The sequence below is a fragment of the Talpa occidentalis genome, unplaced genomic scaffold (assembly GCF_014898055.3).
Source record: "Talpa occidentalis isolate TD23 unplaced genomic scaffold, MPIMG_talOcc4v2.1 talOcc4.18, whole genome shotgun sequence".
Taxonomy (NCBI): domain Eukaryota; kingdom Metazoa; phylum Chordata; class Mammalia; order Eulipotyphla; family Talpidae; genus Talpa; species Talpa occidentalis.
This window is the reverse complement of record NW_023601851.1, coordinates 4072986-4091706: the sequence shown is the minus strand read 5'-3', so window position 1 is coordinate 4091706 and position 18721 is coordinate 4072986. Positions and strand designations below refer to the sequence as shown.

At 48.2% G+C, this 18721-nt stretch overlaps 1 protein-coding gene and 1 pseudogene across 1 annotated transcript; both read left to right on the top strand.

Annotated features, from left to right (window-relative positions):
- Window positions 1–8679: 8679 nt before the first annotated feature.
- On the top strand, window positions 8680–10889 carry LOC119250768 (terminal nucleotidyltransferase 4A-like; annotated as a pseudogene).
- Window positions 10890–17012: 6123 nt separating this feature from the next.
- On the top strand, window positions 17013–17938 carry LOC119250827 (olfactory receptor 2T27-like). The gene is given in 2 exon segments (XM_037518418.1): window positions 17013–17817; window positions 17820–17938. Coding segments are annotated over 2 exon segments (924 nt in total).
- The last annotated feature ends 783 nt before the right edge of the window (window positions 17939–18721 follow it).

Below are 18721 nucleotides of genomic sequence, written 5' to 3'. Positions count from 1 at the left end.
CTGGCCTGTACCTCAGCTCTTGTATAAATAAAAATAAATCTTAAAAAAAAGTTACCACAACCAATTTTTTAATTTCTGTTTTCTACTTTTATTAATCTGGAAGCTTATACTTGTTTTATCATCAATATCACTATCATACGTTGACTAAGTTTAATTTTCTAGAAATATCCATTCCTAGAAATCATTCCTAGAAATACCTATTTTCCAGAACATTGTATTGATAAATCTAACAAATTCTAAATCTAAAGTAATTAACATTTTGTACATGACTTATGTACAAATCCTTTAAAAATAAAATTGAGGTCCTTTTTCACTAAATAATATGAAAACTATTACAAATCATTTGCTTATATGTGTCTTATTGTAGAAAGGAACTATTCATCATATTGTGATGTTGAATTTATAAATAAAATTGAATTGAATTTATAAATAAAATTAATTGAATTTATAAATAAAATTGAATTTGAATTGAATTGAATTTTTAAATAAAATTAAAAATTTAAGAACATTTGAAGTAAACAGTTTCCAATGCCTATGGAAAATAATAAGGAAATTTCTGAAAATATTAAAAATAAATCTACCATATGATAAAGCAATTCCCTTCCTAAATATCTACCCAACAAATGCAAAAACGCTAATTCATTGCTTCACTATATATAGTAGCCAAGTTACAGAAACAACCTAATTGACCAGTGACAGATGATTGGATTAGGAAGATGTGATATATGTACACTATGAAATATTATTCATCAATTAAAAAAAAATCTTGCCATTGTTATCAACATGGTTTGAACTGGAGGGGAATGTGCTAAACAAAGTAAGTTAGAAGGAAAAGGACAAATACTGGCAAGTTTCATATGAGGAAAATAAATAAATAAACTAAAAGATCAGATAGAACCAAACCAATAACAAGCTCTAGAAATCTGACTGTAGAATTGACGCTATCAGAGGAGCAGAAAGAGGGAAAAAGGAAAAGTGGGAGGGGGCACAGTGTATTATGGTGGGGGGTCTATAGGTGTCTTAGTGGTGTGTGTGGTGTAATATCATACTCCTGATTTCAATATGAAATGCCTCTATTTAAGGGTGTGATTTTTTTAAAACTTTTTTTTTCTTTTATTTATGTGTACAAGAACTGGGGTGTAAGTCAGAGGTGTGGGAGTTGAGAGGATTCAAGAGAGTGGGGAGCAGAACAGGCAGATCTGCTAAAACACATTGCTGAGGAGAGCAGTGGGCAAGACAGGAGAGGTCTGCTAAGCCATATGTGGGTTCGGTCCTTGGCAGGCCTGGGATCGAACTTGTGCTGCCATGGCTGGCGATAGCTTGACAGCACTGTCTTTAACCCCTGCACCACCAGGGAGGCCCTTATGGGCATGATCTTATACTTCTCAATAATATACAGGACTGGAAACCAATGTTACCTCAAAAAAAAATTAATATTTTTCAAGGACTCACAGAACTGTTATTTTTTGTTATTTCTGTATTTTTTTTTTTAATTTTTTTATCTCTGTGAAAGGAAAAATAGTATGGGCAAGTCAAAACATAAAATACTTTAAATTTTTTGTCAGCTCAAGTGTTTATAGTCCTCTATTTAATCTCTATTGATGTAAAAGCAAATAAATTATCTTCACAAATATGAAATGTCGCAAAATGTAGAAATGTCAGTCCATCTTTTATTTTATATTTGAAAGGTCCATGCAGCAGGCCGCAATGCAAAAGCCTACCCGGAAGCCCACCTGGGGGCAGGAATGCGGATACCTGCCTGGAGGACTCAGACAATGAGCCTCCCCCATCCCCCCAGGAGTCTCTTCTCAGACAAAGAACCTCTACCTGCCCTACAAACTTTTCCCTCCATATGAGCCCAACTACCCACCTGACCCTCCTTACCCTATAAAACCCTGCTTCCCCCTAACAATGTGCGAGGCTTCACTGACCCCACCTTGAGTGCATGAGGTCCGCCCTGGGCGCAATAAACTTTCCCTCCCTTTGAGAAATGTAGCCTGGCTCTCCTTGTCTTTACCGCGCCGAACCTTTCATCTTGGTGCCGCAAACCCGGGAAGGCCGTGTCCCCTGGCGCGGGGCAGCCTTCTCGTCCCTGGGACCTCTCCTCTCCATTGCAGACATCTCACACCCACCACCGGCCTTAATACTTGGGGTAAGTCACTGCCTGACCCTCCTTCCTGGGAGGCCCTCGCCTCTAGCTATTCGGCTCCTCTCCTGACCCCCGTACCTTGGTTGGCTGTTCCGTAAGCCATGGGCCCATGTCAGCCAACTCCCGTACACCTAGACCCTGGATCTGGGGACGCCCGTCCAGACACGGTGCCTGAATCCTAGGCTCAACCGAGCGGTGGAGACGTCCCCCTCGCTTGTCTGCCTCTGTTCCGAAGGCCAGGACCGAATCGGGGGATGCCGCGATTCGGGGCCTGCGCCCCGATGGCCAGTTCAGGTTCGTGGGATGCTGCGTCCTGACTCTGTGCCCCCATTAGTTGGGAAAGGAGCCAACTTAGTCATGGGGTCTGCAAATTCCAAGCCAAATTCCGGCCACTCCACTGGGATGCCTTCTCTCAAACCTCGGTCCGTTAGGACTAAGGCCACATAACGCCCTAACCGTATCGTCTTTTACTTCAACAGATAATGCCCTAAGCGTCTCGTCTTTTACTGCAACACTGCATAGCCTCAGTATCAATTGAACAATGGCTCCCACTGGCCCAAACATGACATTTTTGACTTCTCGGTCCTCACAGACCTCAACAATTCTGTCCCCGCAATGGAACATGGTCAGAGATCCTTAGGGCCAGGCTGTCTTTCTCTTGTGCTCCGCCCCTTCCCTCCCTCCTGAAAACCTGCTGTACTTTCTAAGTCTCGAGACTCCTCTCTCTCTTTGCCCTCTGCAGACACCTCTTCTGCATTCTCTAATCCTCTAAATTCTCAGTCTTCACCTCCTCCAGCTCCCCAATCCAGCCCCTCCCCCTTTCTTTTCACCTCCCAGCCGCCACACCCTCTCCCTGCTGATTCTCTTCTCCCTCCCCTCAGGGAAGTGGGTGGGAACTGAAGGAAGTGTTAGAGTCCATGTTCCTTTCTCTGTCTGATCTCTCCCAATTTGTAAAGCGTATTGGCTCTTTCACAAACGATCCCACTGCCTACACCTAAAAAAAAATTCATTATCTTACCCAAGCCTATGACCTTACATGTCATAATTACATGTTCTCTTCTCTTCCACGCTGACCTCTGACCTGTCCCCTAGCTGGTCTCCAACCGGCAGTGCCTTAACCTATAAACTTTCATAAGTTCTGAAAAATTACCCAGTCTTCCTCAAAAAAACCCTCCTGACTTCCAAAGACTGAGGATGGTCCTCAAACCCCTATCCAGGACCTGCTGAACATGGCCTTTACAGTATTTAACAACCGGGAGGAACAGGACAGGGCAGAGAGGGAACTCCGCAGTTGCCAGAAGGCTGAGCTTCAAGCTCAGGCCCCAGTAGCTGCCATGAGACCACCAGGCCCTGCTCCTCCCACGACCGCAGCACCTGCTGCCCGACAGAGGACGACAATGGGCCCCATGGGCCCCAACAACCGACCGCCGCCAAATCCTGCTTCTAATGTAGCCGAGAAGGCCACTGGTCCAGACACTGCCCCAACCCCGCCCTCCACCAGGACCGTGCCTCATCTGCAATGTCCAGGGTCACTGGAAAAGTGACTGTCCCTGCACGCCTGGCTGTGGTGGGCCAGTCCTTCCAGTCCCTGCAACTCTTGCCACCGGTGGTCTTGGGTTTGGTGGCTGAGGACTGAAGAGGCCTGGACTCATCGACTCCGATAACCTTTGAGGAGCCCAGGGTAACGGTCAAGGTAGCAGGTAAGTCCATCTCCTTTCTGGTTGACACGGGGGCTGCCTTCTCTGTCCTCCCCTCTTATTCCAGTCAAGTTTATCCTTCTCAGGCCTTGGTTACGGGTGTAGACGGCCTTCCTTCTCAGCTCAGGACCACTGGTCCGCTCTTTCCTAGTCATGCCTTCTTGCCCCACACCACTCCTGGGCCGCGACCTCCTGACTAAACTCAGGGTTACTCTGTCATGGTTCCAACACCCTAGCGCTACTGTCACCCTCCCACGGCTGCAAACATCTCCTCATCCTTCTCAGGACTACCCACTGTTTCCTTCCACTGTCAACCCCATGTTCTGGAATATCTCTATCCTGATTGTTGCCACCCATCATACCCCAGTCCTCATTTGCCTTAAGGATCCCTCTTCTTTTCCCTCTCACCCCCAGTTTCCAATTTCCCTCACTCACCGTCAGGATCTCAAACCCTTCAGCCAATGACTCCTGGGAAAGAAACTCCTTAATCCTATCAACTCGCCCTGTCATACTCCCATTCTCTCCATTAAAAAGCCTGATGGTTCTTATCGCCTAGTTCCAGACATTCGCCTCATTAACGAAGTGGTGGTGCCTATCCATCCCATAGTGCCAAACCCTTACACCCTTCTGTCTCATACACCGTCTTCTACTACACACTTCTCTGTGCTTGACCTCAAAAATGCCTTTTTTACCATCCCTCTAAATCCTCAATGGTACTTCCTATTTGCTTTTACTTGGAAAAATCTGGACACACACCTCAGCAACTGGCCTGGACAGTCCTGCCTCAGGGCTTCCGGGACAGCCCTCATTTGCTTGGTCAGGCATTAGCTAGTGACCTCTTGTCATGTCATACTCCACCCAGCACTCTCCTCCAGTGTGTTGCTGACTCCTCCTCTGCCGTCCTCTGCCACTGTCTCAGCAACACACTGCACAACTCCTCAGCTTCCTGTGCTCCAAAAGATACTGTGTCTCCCCATTCAAAGCACAACTCTCAGTTCACACAGTCGTCTATCTGGGTCTTCGACTGACTCCTTCCTCCAAACAGCTGACAGTGGACCACAAACAGGCCATCCGGGACCTTCCCTCCCCTGAATCGACAAAACAAATCCTTTCTTTCTTAGGTTTGGTTGGACTTTTCCGTCATTGATTCCCTAATTTTGCTTTCCCAGCCACACCACTGCACGACGAAGCAAAAGCCTCCCTGAAGGACCTCTCCAATCCCCCGGAGAGTCCGCAGGGTCACACATATCCTTCTTTAGGCACCTGTCCTAGGAGCAAAGGAGAAAAGCCTTTGCTCCTGTTCACAGACGAACGTTGGGGCACTGCAGCAGGCGGTCTTTCCCAGCCTCTCGGACCAGCCCTGCATCCTATCCCTTCACTCTCCAAGCAGATGGATCCCACCGTTAGAGCCCTGGCGGCGGCAGCTCTACTCACCCGGGAACCCCTCAAACTTACTCTGGGAAGACCCGTCCAAGTACATTCCTTGCACCGCCTTCAGGCCCTCCTGTCTCCCCGCTCGCTCTCCACTCTCACTCCTGCCCATTTACAGGATTTCCATGTGCTCTTTATTGAAAATCCCCTGATGCCTCCTGTGTTTGTAGACTGACAGCTCTTGAGAAGATGCGCGCAGTCAGCGGAGGGCCACCTAGGCCACTGTTACCATCAATCAGGTAATCGACACAGAAAAACTGCCTGGAAGAACCACCTCCCAAAAGAAAAAACTCATAGCACTTAACCAGGGACCTTACCCTCAGCAAACATAAGAAAGTCAACATCGATATAAATTCAAAATATGCCTTATGGCTCACAGTCATGCTGCAATTCGGCAGGAAAGGGGATTCCTTTCCACCAAGGGGTCCCCCATCATAAACGCTAAACTTATCCTTAAGCTTTTAATAGCCTTGCAGCGTCCAACTGAAGTTGCCATTACCCACTGAAAGGACACCAACTGACAATTCTTACGTTACCACAGGGAATAACAAGGCCGATGCAAGGGCTTTCACTCTCACAACTGACTCTGCTGCAGACCCTGCCCCTATTCTCTAACTGTCCCCTCCATCACTCCGACTTCGGAGCCTAATGAACGCCAATTCCTGAGTCTGTTCTTCTTCCAACCCTCCTTGAGTGCAAAAGTCTGACAAATACTTTCCCTTCGTCAAACCTGTGCTCGCATGTCACCTCAAAGGGGAGTTCGCCTACCTTCTTTTGCAGCTCACCAACTGCGTGGACACCTACCCGGACAGGATTAACCTCTCCCTACTCAGCCAACTGCTACGGGAACACACAGACCGGTACTTACCCAGTCCTGCCTCGGATCTCGACCTCCTCAACCAACCTTCCCTACCACTGCATCCAGGAGACCAAGTCCTGCTCAAATCGCTTCAGCCAAAGCCACTGCAGCCTCAGTGGACCGGCCCACACACGGTTATCCTCACCACACCTACAGCGGTAACACTTCTGGGACACCCCTCCTGGCACCATCTATCACGGGTCAAACGTGCCCCTGAAGACAAACAGTATGTATGTTATAACCTGGGTCCTACTAGGATGTGCATTTCTTGTCAAAATCTCCCCTAGCTCAGTGTCCTGTGTATGGAAATTCAAAGTTATGGAGACCTTTGTCTCAGGATCCACAGAGACCACCTACTAGGTGGGCACTGCGAGTGCCCACAGGCCAGATGCACAGCACTTATCACTCTCACCCTAACTCTTTCATCGATTACTAACCCTATGAACACCTTGTTTTGTTTCTTTACCATAAAACCTTAGATCACTGAAAAAATACCTATAGAGAATATGGGGGGTGCCCTTACCAGTCATGCACAGTACACCTTCCAGACAAAGGCCAAATGTTCTCTTTGGTCCGTCATAATATGGGCTTCAATATGAATCAAGTTAGCTCTGCTATTTCAGATCCTTGGGACCAACGTTGGGTACAGGGAGTCCAAGCCACAGGGTACACTGGCTGGCATTCCTATCCAGTGGCAACACTGTCCATCTCAAGGGAATATGTCCCGACACAAAATGCCACAGTCCAAGTCTCCCAGGACATCCTCCATTCAGAACAAATCCTATAAAATTAGCTATAACATCATCAAAAAAGACCGAGACACCCTCAACCTGGATTCATATAATCCAAAACGCTATAACCTTCCTAAATGACTCTTGTGGGACTAACACCTCCTCTTGTTTCCTCTGTGCTTCCCTTCAGAGGCTCTACTGGCGGCAGTTCCAATTAATCTCAATACCACTACAACCAAGATAACGGACGCTGCTTGCCAGACTCCCCAACTCTCAGTCCCCCTATGGGACTCCAATCACAGCTACCCCTGCTAGCAAACTGATGCCCTTGTCAGCTTTCATTCCTGTACTTCTAACATTTCGGTTACTTCTGTGCTCCGAACATCAGCAAAGGGAAACTTTTTCTGGTGCAATGGCTCTCTTTCTCAGTGTATTAATTCTGCTACTCCAGGCCCACGTATCCAAGTCCTCGTGGTCCCACAGTTAGCTCTGTATGGATGGTCTGAGCTAGGTTGGTTATTCTCACCACATCAGACAAAGCAGGCAGCCTTTCTTCCAGTCATGGTTGGAATCAGCCTGGCATCATTGATAGCAGCTGCAAGTATGGCAGGTGGGGCCCCGGGACACAGCATGATTACTGCCCAGAAATTTCATGAAAGAATAGATACCTCCTTAGGAGAAACCTATGTGTCTTTAGCATCATTACAAAGACAGCTCACCTCCCTGGCACAGGTCACTCTCCAAAACCAGCAGGCTCTGGACTTGTTAACAGCTAATAAAGGGGGTACCTGCCTGTTCCTCAGAAAAATATTGTTACTATATCAACAAATTGGGGATTGTAGAACAAAATGCAGAAGCCTTAATAAAACTACGCAAAGACATAGAATGGGAAACCGGGGGATTCCAACTTTCCGCTGACATGGTTTCAAAATCCTAGTGTCATGGCTCCTCCCACTCTTGGGGTAAATACTAATGATAACCTTATTTTTTTCTTTTCGCTCCTTGCCTCCTAAAGTTCATACAGGCTCGCATTCGGGAAATGTCTCCTACCACCTTTAACCAGCTCCTGCTCCATCCGTATTCTCGCATCCCCGCAAAAGACCCTCATAACCAGGCCTGAGCCACCCCCTTGATCTTTGCCCCTTTTCAGTGGGAAGTAGCCAAAGAAAGAACACTTGCCCCTTTTCCTATCAACATAAGGCTGCTATGAAAGGTCCATGCAGGAGGCCTGAATGCAGGAGCCAACCAGGAAGCCCACCTGGGGGGCAGGAATGTGGATACCTGCCTGGAGGGCTCAGACAATGAGCCTCCCCCTACCCCCACAGTCTCTTCTCAGACAAAGAACCTCTACCTGACCTACAAACTTCTCCCGCCTTAGGAGCCCAACTACCCACCTGACCTCTCCTCGCCCTATAAAACCCTGCTTCCCCCTAACAACGTGCGCGACTCCACTGACCCCTGCCTTGGGTCTGTGAGGTCCGCCCGGGAGCAATAAACTTTCCCTCCCTTTGAGAAATGTAGCCTGGCTCTCCTTGTCTTTACCGTGCCGAACCTTTCACCATCAAAGTCTTCTTTATTTCTATTATTTTTTTTTCAAATAAAACATTTATGTCTACCCGCCGCCACTGCAGCCCCCACGAGCGGCGCGCGCGGGAGGGAGGCCACCGCCCCTGCCCATGGCCGCGCCCCGCTGCCCCAGGCCGCCTGAGCCGCCCCGCCCCCGCGAGCCATGGAGCCGCGTGTCCATCCACCGCCGCCTGAGCGTCTGTGCGCCGGGCCGGGCCCAGCGGGGCGGCGGGCCGCGGCGCGTGGATGGATCCGCGCGTGGCCTGGACCCAGCCCGAGCAGAAGGGCCCGGCCGATGCACTGTGGATGCAGATCTGGGCGACCTCGCAGGGCGTGGGCCGCGGCGGTGCGGGCTTCGCGACCCTGCTCTGCCTCCACTCGCAGGCGCTGAGCCCCATGGCGGGCACGGCCTGGCCGTCCTAGTCGCCCTCTTTGTCCAACGCCCAGTCGGGCGCGGAGAGCCCCAGCGGCTCGTCCTCGTCGTCGCCGTTATCGTCCAACGCCGAGTCGGGCGCCGAGAGCCCCGGCGGCTCGTCCTCGTCGTCCGGAGGCGCTGCGCAGGCCCGGGCGGGCGGCCGCCTCGGCGCCCACGCCGACGGCGCCCCGGCCCGCGCACCCTCCGCGTCCCCGCCGCCGCCGCGCTTCCACCCGGGCTGCCGGCGGCGGGAGAACAAGGCGAGCACCTATGGCCTCAACTTCCTGCTGTCCGGCAGCCGTGGCCCCGCGCCGGGCGTGGGGGGCGGCCCCGGGCCCCGCGCGCCCTGGCCGGGCACGCCGTGGAAGAGCCTCGCCTACAGCCCGGGCATCCAGGGGCTCCACGAGTAGATTATCGACTTCTACAACTTCATGTCCCCGCGCCCCAAGGAGGCGGCCATGCGCAGGGAGGTGGTGGCACGCATGGAGACTGTGGTCAAGGACCTGTGGCCCATGGCTGAGGTACAGATCTTTGGCAGCTTCAGCACAGGCCTCTACCTTCCTACCACCGACATCGACTTAGTGGTCTTTGGAAAGTGGGAGCGCCCTCCCCTGCAGCTGCTGGAGCAGGCCCTGCGGAAGCACAATGTGGCCGAGCCAAGCTCCATCAAAGTCCTGGACAAAGCGACCGTGCCAATCATCAAGCTCACAGACCAGGAGACGGAGGTGAAGGTGGACATCAGCTTCAACATGGAGACGGGCGTGCGGGCGGCGGAGCTCATCAAGAGCTACATGAAGAAATACTCCTTGCTGCCGTACTTGATTTTAGTGCTGAAGCAGTTCCTCCTGCAGCGGGACCTGCATGAAGTTTTCACAGGCGGGATCAGCTCCTACAGCCTGATTTTAATGGCCATCAGTTTTCTGCAGCTGCACCCAAGAATCGATGCCCGGAGAGCAGATGAAAACCTTGGAATGCTGCTTGTAGAATTTTTTGAACTCTATGGAAGAAATTTTGATTACTTAAAGACTGGTATTAGAATAAAAGAAGGAGGTGCCTATGTCGCCAAAGAGGAGATCATGAAGGCCATGACCAGCGGGTACCGGCCATCCATGCTGTGCATCGAGGACCCCCTGCTGCCGGGAAACGACGTTGGCCGCAGCTCCTATGGGGCCATGCAGGTGAAGCAGGTTTTCGACTACGCCTACATCGTCCTCAGCCATGCCGTGTCGCCTCTGGCCAGGTCCTACCCGAACAGAGACTCTGAAAGCACGCTGGGGAGAATCATCAAGGTCACGCAGGAGGTGATTGACTACCGGCGCGGGATCAAGGAGAGGTGGGGTGGCAAGACCCCCTCGGGCCCCGACCTCGACCACAGGGTCAAGACGAGAGAACGAATCAGCCCCTGCGAGGGGACCAGACCCAGCGCGGAGACCCCAGCTCGCCCTCCAGCCAGCGCCTGGTGCCGTCTCTGCCCAGCCCGCAGCTGCTCTCATCCGGCTCGTCCGCGTCCTCTGTGTCCTCTCTCTCTGGCAGTGACGTCGACTCGTACACGCCACCCTGCAGCGTGCCCAGCGTCTACCAGTTCAGTCTCCAAGTCCCGGCCCCCCTGCTCGCCAGCCTGCTGGCCGCCCTACCCATGCCCAGCAGCAAACCTCAGGCCGCCACGTCCAGAACGCTGGTCATGACAACCAACACGCAGACCAGGTTAACTCTTGCTGCACCGGCCCTCGGGGTGGCCCCCGTCCCTGGCAGGCAAGTGAGCGTGGAGGGGCCGCCAGCGCTGAAGGCCATCCACCACCTATCTGCCCCCGCCGTCGCGCCCGCTTCCCCCAACCTGCTCTCCAGCCCTCACCTGTCTCACAAGCACAGCAGCATGAAGCTGTCCGTGAAAGGTGCCCACAGCCACGGCCAGGCTCGGTGGGCAGCGGGGGAGTGCGGCCGCCCGTGGGCAACCGTGGCCGCCACCAGTACAGATGCACCAGCGGGAGGAGGAAGAAACGCGCACACGCGGGACAGCCTGCCCATCAGCCTCAGCAGATGACGGCGCCCCAGACCAGCCCCGCACGCCTGCTGGCCCCTGCCTGTCCCCATGTGGCGTCGCCCGTCACAGCGGCACTGGCCCCGGAGCCTTGTCCCGCGGGCCCTCCTGGGCACCGGCTCCACTGCCCTGGGCGGCGTGTCCATTCCACGGAGTCGGCGCTGGCCGGCCGCGGGCCAGGCCGTGGTTACTGCCCTCGCGTTTCCTTGCAGACTTCCAAGCTGTTTTCTGTGTAAATATTGAAAACGTATGATGTTATTTTTTTTATTGAATTTCATATTTTCACATCAGTTATATTTAAGGAATGAGGGAATTTTTTTATTTTTTATTTATTTATTTTAAGAGGCATTTTTTTATTTATTTGTTTGTTTGTTTGTTTATACATGCACTGGGAACAGTCGGAAGCGCAGGAGGGTGAGAGAATTCACCAGAGCCAGAGCAGGGAGCAGAGCAGGCAGAAGGACCGAAGTACACTGCTGAGGGGAGCAGCGGGCGGCAGGAGAGGTCTGCGCGCCATGCGGGACCCTCCTCCGGTGTCCGGGGAGCAGCCGGGGATCGAACCACAGAGGCCGTGGGCAGCTTCACAACCCAGCGCTCAACCGCTGCGCCACCGGGGAGGCCCAAGAATTTTTTTTTAAAGATTTATTTATTTATTTATTTATTTATTTATTTATTTATTTATTTATTTATTTATTTATTTATACAAGCACTGGGTACAGTCAAAAGCACAGGAGGGTGAGAGAATTCACCAGAGCCAGAGCGGGGAACAGAGCAGGCAGAAGGACCGAAGTACACTGCTGAGGGGAGCAGCGGGCGGCAGGAGAGGTCTGCGAGACATGCGGGGCCCTCCTCTGGTGGCCGGGGAGCAGCCGGGGATCCAACTGGCACCGCAGAGGACGCGGGCAGCTTCGCAACCCAGCGCTCAACCGCTGCGCCACCGGGAGGCCCCAGAAGCATCACTTTCTAAGGGGAGAAGTGGTCGCGTCCTACAACCTTACCAAATGTGAACTCGGAAGCGCCTCGGGTGGGTCTCGTGACCCCGCCTGTGATGATGGGCGCCGCGGCAGCGTTGCTGTCTCGGGCGAGGCTCCTCGTCCGGCCCGACGTGGGGTTCTGCGGCCCGGCGGGCTCCGGCGCAGCTGCCTCCCGTCGTCTGACCGCTGGCCCGCTCCCGCGACAGCCCCTCGGGGTGGACGTGCAGCGGGCAGAGGCGGTGGGGATGCTGCGCCTGCCGATGCGGGGGGCCGTCCCCGCGGGGGCGTCGCGAGGAAAGCAGCACGTCGTCTGTGGTTCCCGAGGATGGAGCGTTATCAAAAATATTTAAAAACATTTAAATTGTGAACCTATTGTTAAAGAAATATTTGTAAAAACTGAGTGTAGGCCTGTACTAACCTCCATGTATTCGCGGTCTGGACTGTCCCCCACGAGGACGCTGCTGGCCGGCCAGTGTCCCCGTGGAGCGAATGAAATGGCCCGGCCGCCCTGCCCGCCACGGCGTCACAAGGCATCATGTCTATATTTCGTGTCTGTGAACGATAATTAGAAGCTAAAATTGACATATTTTTAGGTAAAGTTTTTCTAATAGAGGCATGTTTTTATTTATTTGTTTGTTTGTTTTGTTTATACAAGCACTGGGTACAGTCAGAAGCGCTGGAGGGTGAGAGAATTCACCAGAGCCAGAGAGGGGAATAGAACAGGCAGACTGACGAAGTACACTGCTGAGGGGAGCAGCGGGCGGCAGGAGAGGTCTGCCCGCCATGTGGGACCCTCCTCTGGTGGGCTGGTAGCAGCCGGGGATCGAACCAGCGCCGCAGAGGTCGCCGGCAGCTTCGCAAACCAGCGCTCAACCACTGCGCCACCGGGGAGGCCCATATGTAAAGTTTTTCTATCCTTTGATTTTTAATAAACTTTGGAAAACAAACAAAAAAAAATATGTCTCCTTCTCTTCATAGTGTACATTTTATTCCTCTTACTAGTGACAATGATTTATTTCATCTTTTTTTTTATAATAAATTTTATTTTTATATTCCCCCATACAATTGCAAATGCCCCATTCTGACCCCAATCCTTCCCCTCCCGCCCCCCACCCCCCAAAAAGTGTCTCTGGTTCATAGTTTTTTGTTGATTTTGATTTTCACTTTCTTATATTCATTTTCCTGGTCCCTTATTTAAGTTTTCTAGATTCCTGCTATGAGTGAGACCCTCCGGTATTTTTCTTTTTCTTTTTGGCTTATTTCGCTGAGCATGATCCCTTCCAGGGCCATCCATGTTGCTGCAAATTGCATGTGTTTATCTTTTTTGAATGATTTATTTCATCTTTGTTCAACTGTGTATTATAATATTTTTCACTTGAAGCATTTTTTAAAAAGTGGAGCTCATGTTAATTTACATCTTCCATCTGTTTATTTGCAGTGATATCATGTTTTTATTGTGTAATATATCAATTAGATTCATGAGCATAGTATTTGTGGTTGCTTTAATTCCTCCTGTGATAATTGCAAATCAGTCTACTCTCTGCCTCTGCTTCTATTGCTAATGGCCACCTTTGTAATTTTCTGTTAAATGAGAGACATGATTTGTTGGTAATAGAGACTGAGCTAAGACTTTTATTGTGATATATTGTGTAATCTGCAAGAAGTTCAGCTGGGTTTTAAGTTTCAATAGTTCTTGCTGCCCCCAAGTTCAAACACATGTAGTGCCCACACATGCGTCCCTGCTTCTCTTTGTGTTTCTATAGGAACTCGTCCTTAGATATCTTCCTTGTTTGGCATATAATACACTGTTATATACTAGAGCTCTATACCTGTAGTGATGTCGTATGTATGTGGAGTTCAGCCTACGATTTAGGTATAATGTTAGGCATGCATAGGGCATGTGCCAAGAGTGACCTTCAAAATTGCATTGTAGCCTTCCCTGTTTCTGAGGTGAATGAGCAAAGTGTGTTGAGCAGTTGTTGGGGAAATATACGTCTGTCATCTGGGGTAAGGCTCAGGTCAAGACCATTCTCCCAAAGTGTTTGTTTTTGCTTCAATGAGAATGCTCTGAGTTATTTCACTCGGCCAGGAGGGAACCTTTCATCCCTCTTCGTCTGTCTCGAGGACCTGGTGTGGATCCTGTTCCTAATCCATATGAATATGGTTCACACCACCAGCCAAGCACCTTCATCCAAAGACTGCCATCACAGGCATTTTCACTTTCAATTGCCATACCTTCAACTTGCAGCATTTCAAACCTAGCTTGTGTGAATGGCCAAAAATCATGAAAATATTCCTACAACATAACAAGTTAAGGAGTGATTAAAAGTGATTTTTAATGAGTTAATGGTGTTTATAAGTAGTTTGTTTTTCACACAATCAGCAAGTATTTAATGTATCTTTGCTTTGAAATTGATATTTGCTCTAAGTTTGAACACATATCACTTCAGCAATGTGTATTTCCTGAGGGAGAGACTGCACATACTTGTGAGATAGTTGTAACTATTTCTTCAGGGCCATAAAGGACAGGGAGATAATTCCTACAGGCTTTGCCTGAGGGATCAAGCTGCAGCTGGGGACAGTCACTTTGAGGGATGTTTGTGCAACAGTAAATTGACACTTTCCTCTTGAAGCAATGGTTTCAAGGTATTTAATCTGTATGTTCAGGTGGACTGTGTGTCTCGCACTGGAAGAAGCAAGACATGTATGGGTATGGGCAGCACTGCATAAACAGCGTTCATTTTGTTCCTATGAGTATGTAGGAGCATGTTTCTCTGGAAGAGAAGTTTGTTATGTTTCCTTAAGTTGCCTGTTATATGATGCTGTTCCCTAGCATATAATGGAACAACTAAGACAATCCCATCCATTTAAAATTAATGGCACATCTATCAAATATCAATATTAGCAAGTTTTATTCCATCCAAGTAAGCAGTTTAGTTATGTTAGAACTGGCATTTATGTACTAGTACCACATGAAAGGCAATTTCTGATTCTGAGTGATAATCACGTTTCCTTTTATTTTCAAATAGGTGCAGTTTTTTACTGTCAGTCTTCAGGGCAGTGGTCAGTTCTATGCAAGAAAGAGGGGTGAAGTGTAGAAATACCAGCTGCCTCTCCTCTCTGGTGTTCAAAGACTTTCCTGAAAGACTTTTGAAAACCGGAGGGAATGAATTTGTTGCAAATGGGTAATTAAGTTCTTTTTCAGATATATGAGCAGTCACTGAAGTAAAATTATATGACATTTCCCTTGGGCTACTCTCAATAGACACCGTTGGTTGATTTCAGTTATTCATGTCCTTTATTCTAAAGTGATGGGATTCTCAGTTTGGAAGTCAACTACAAATTATTTTTTTATTTGTGTTTTTATGTACTTTTGCATATATATGAATAGAATGTTTTTTCGGCTTCTCTAAGCACCACAATTGAAATACAAATACAAATACTGGTTATGAAATTATCTTTGACCATTTTGCATTGTTGGCATTGATGCATGCCACTCAGGAAAGATTTGAGGAGCACCTGTTATGAAATTTTGGGAGCCGTCAAAAAGTATTTAGGAAAAAGTGTAATGTTAGATTCCTTGTAAAAATTTATTTTATTTCAATAATCCGATAAAAATATTATTTGAAATACAACCATTGTTTAGCTCTCTCTGGAATTGAGAATTAAGTGACAGCTCTGTTTTCTTAGAGATAAGGAGCATGTAAAGCCCCATGAATGTCTTCTCTGTGAACCACCAGCTCGCATGGCCCACCTTGTGAAACACACTGTGCTGTTACATTTGCCTTAGAATTTAGGGCTGAGGAACAGGAAATTTTGTATACAGTGTGGTAGTGAAGACCCTAGACCTACCGCTTTGTCTGGTACATTGGGTATGAAAACTATACTTGAGTTTCTGAAGCCTCCATGTGCTATTTTACATATAATAATATTGAATATATGAGCTTCAGCACTGGGACTGTTGTGCGTTCATGTAAGGATCCCCCCATATTCAACCTTTGCCCCACACCAGGCCCAACTGAGCTCCGTATCATCTCTCTGTAGGACTGATGGAAAGGATGGCAGATCCTTGTCGCTGTGTATCAGAGATGTTAGTGGCAGGCACCTGACAGCAGGATTCAAGTGTTGTCAGCAGAACTGACTTTACTTAATAGCTGTTCTTGCTATTAGTTAATACAATGACATTTTAATATGAATAATTTTTATGTCTTATTATTACTTTAGTTCATGAAAGTTCTTCATTTGCATCCTATCCAAGAGATAAGTAGCTTAGATGAATGTAAAAATATGAACATTTTTCATTCAGCATGGAACTGATACCCAAATAATCTCAAAATGTGTGCTTTCTATTGCCCTTGTCACTGGAGATGTTGCTTTAAGTTCACATTGGAAGAAGAACAAGAAGTAAAGAAAAGAGGAGATGGGAAATCCCTGGGGATCTTATAGTCCTGAGTTTGCTGCTGCTCCCCCATCTGCAGGGCAGTGAGTCCACTTTGCTTCCCACACAGAAGTGCATTTCCACATGTGTCTGCTCCCTCCAGGCAGGACTCTGTGCCAACTGAAGCCCTTGTATCTTCTTCCTTTCCAGAGTCATTGTGTCCAGGTCTGCACACTTGAGTCCTCCATACTCTACTCCCCAGGCAGCTTGCTTGATTGACTGGATCCACAAACTCAGTATAACTCTGCAGCTTCTTGCAAAAGTCCTGTTTAATTACATGTATGTTTAATGAATTCCCAGAGAAAAATTATTTCCTTTTTACAACATGGGAGTTGTGGAGTTAATTGGAAATTATTGTGAAAAGATTTAATTGATGAAATCTTTATTGTGACCTTGAAATTTTCTTTGTTTTTTCCACACATGCTTTATCCCCCTGATGAGTAAGGAACTGAATCAAATATTGACTTGTGCATTTCAGTGTATAATTAGGGTAGAGGCAGCTTGATTGTAATTTCTTCAGAATTTCAATTTCTAGAAAACTTTTCATAAGAAAAATGTCCTTAAACTATGTATTACTAAACTATGAAGAGTAGGGACATAAATGGACATGAGATATCAGAAAGCTAGGCATGATTTAATTTGGTAAAATTTCTATGGACTGTGAACATAGTACTTCTGAAGAAATCTCCAAAGTTACAAGTTAGGAACACAAGCATGGCATGGGTGAGCAACCAGACATCAGGCAGTGATTTCATCCTCCTGGATCTGTTCCAAAGCACCCAAGTGCCCTGGGTCCTCTTCACACTCACCCTGCTTGATTTCCTGGTGGCTCTGTTTGGCAACACCATAATAATCATCCTCATCTGGACTGACCCTCTTCTCCACACCCCCATGTACTTTCTGCTCAGCCAACTGTCCCTCTTAGATGTCCTCTGTATCTCCGCATTAGTACCCAAAATGGCGGTGGACTTCCTGTCCGGGGATCACCGCATCTCCTTCATTGGGTGTGGCTTCCAGATGTTCCTCTTCTATCTCCTTGCTGGCTCAGAGTGTCTGCTGCTGGCGGTCATGGCTTATGATCGCTATGTGGCCATCTGCCAGCCTCTGCGCTATCCCATCCTCATGCGCCCCAAGGTCTGTGTGCTCCTGGTGCTTGTGATCTGGCTGGGTCCTCTGATCAATGCCTTGATGCAAGTGGCCTATAGTTTGTCACTTCCCTACTGTGCCTCCAGGGAAATCCATCATTTCTTCTGTGAGATGCCATCGCTCCTGAAGGTGGCCTGTGCTGACACTTCCCAATATGAAAAGGGTGTTTATGTCACTGCTGTGATTTTTTACATCCCTCCCATCTCTGTGATTGTGGACCCCTATGGAAGGATACTGTCCACTGTTCTGGGCATGGGATCAGGCCAGGGACTCAGGAAAACTTTGTCTACTTGCTCGTCCCACATGACTGTGGTGTTGCTCTTCTATGGGGCTGCCACTGCCAAGTATATTGTGCCAAAGTCCTACCGCTCCCCAAGCAGGAAGAAGTGGTCTCTGTGTTCTACACCATCATAACGCCCATGCTCAACCCTCTCATCTACAGCCTGCGGAACAAGGACGTCACTAGAGCTTTTCGGAAGGTTTTCAGAGTGTGAGGCATTGGAGTTTGCTTGTGTCTACTGTAAACCCATAATAGCATTGCCATTTGCTGTAAATGTGAATAGAATATGTATTTATGCCTTACTTACATTTAGTATGGAAAACAATTATGTTGAGAAATTGAGTTCAAAAACATATAATTTTGCACTGAATGAAATGTAATATTTAAAAAACATATCATGTATACCTTCTGTAGTCAATGATGGCATATATTGGAATCTTCATTACTCATTGGCAGTTACAATATATTTTTTCTTTGTAATTGTCTTATTTATTGTATTTTCAAAATGTGTCTGCTCAGAAACATGAACCGTGATGCCTGTAAGCAGTTGCCTGTACTGAGAGTGTAGATGTATCATCACAGTGATGGATATTCTGAAGTATTTATTCTTTCTAGATTTATAGACATTTCCCCAAATGATGCTTTCTCTCAAACCTGGCTTGGAAATTTAGAGTGAAACTGTTGCTGTATTATATGTGTTGGTGTACATTGTTTAGTGTCTGGACTGTTTATTTTCCAGAACTAAACTCTTCAAGCAATAAACTGACATAAAATATTGCATGACTTTAGGATGTGACATGTAGACAGTCAACTACATGTTGAAACAACCACAGTGTAGTCACCATCCCACCCATGCAGACTTAACTGTTAGGATGGCACCTCTTGACCTCATCTATTTCACACTCTTCAACCCCCACTTCCATCTGGACACCCCCCTTTTTCTCTCTGTCTACTTTTGTTTTCTTTGTCAATTTCCTTTAAATGAAATCATGGGTAT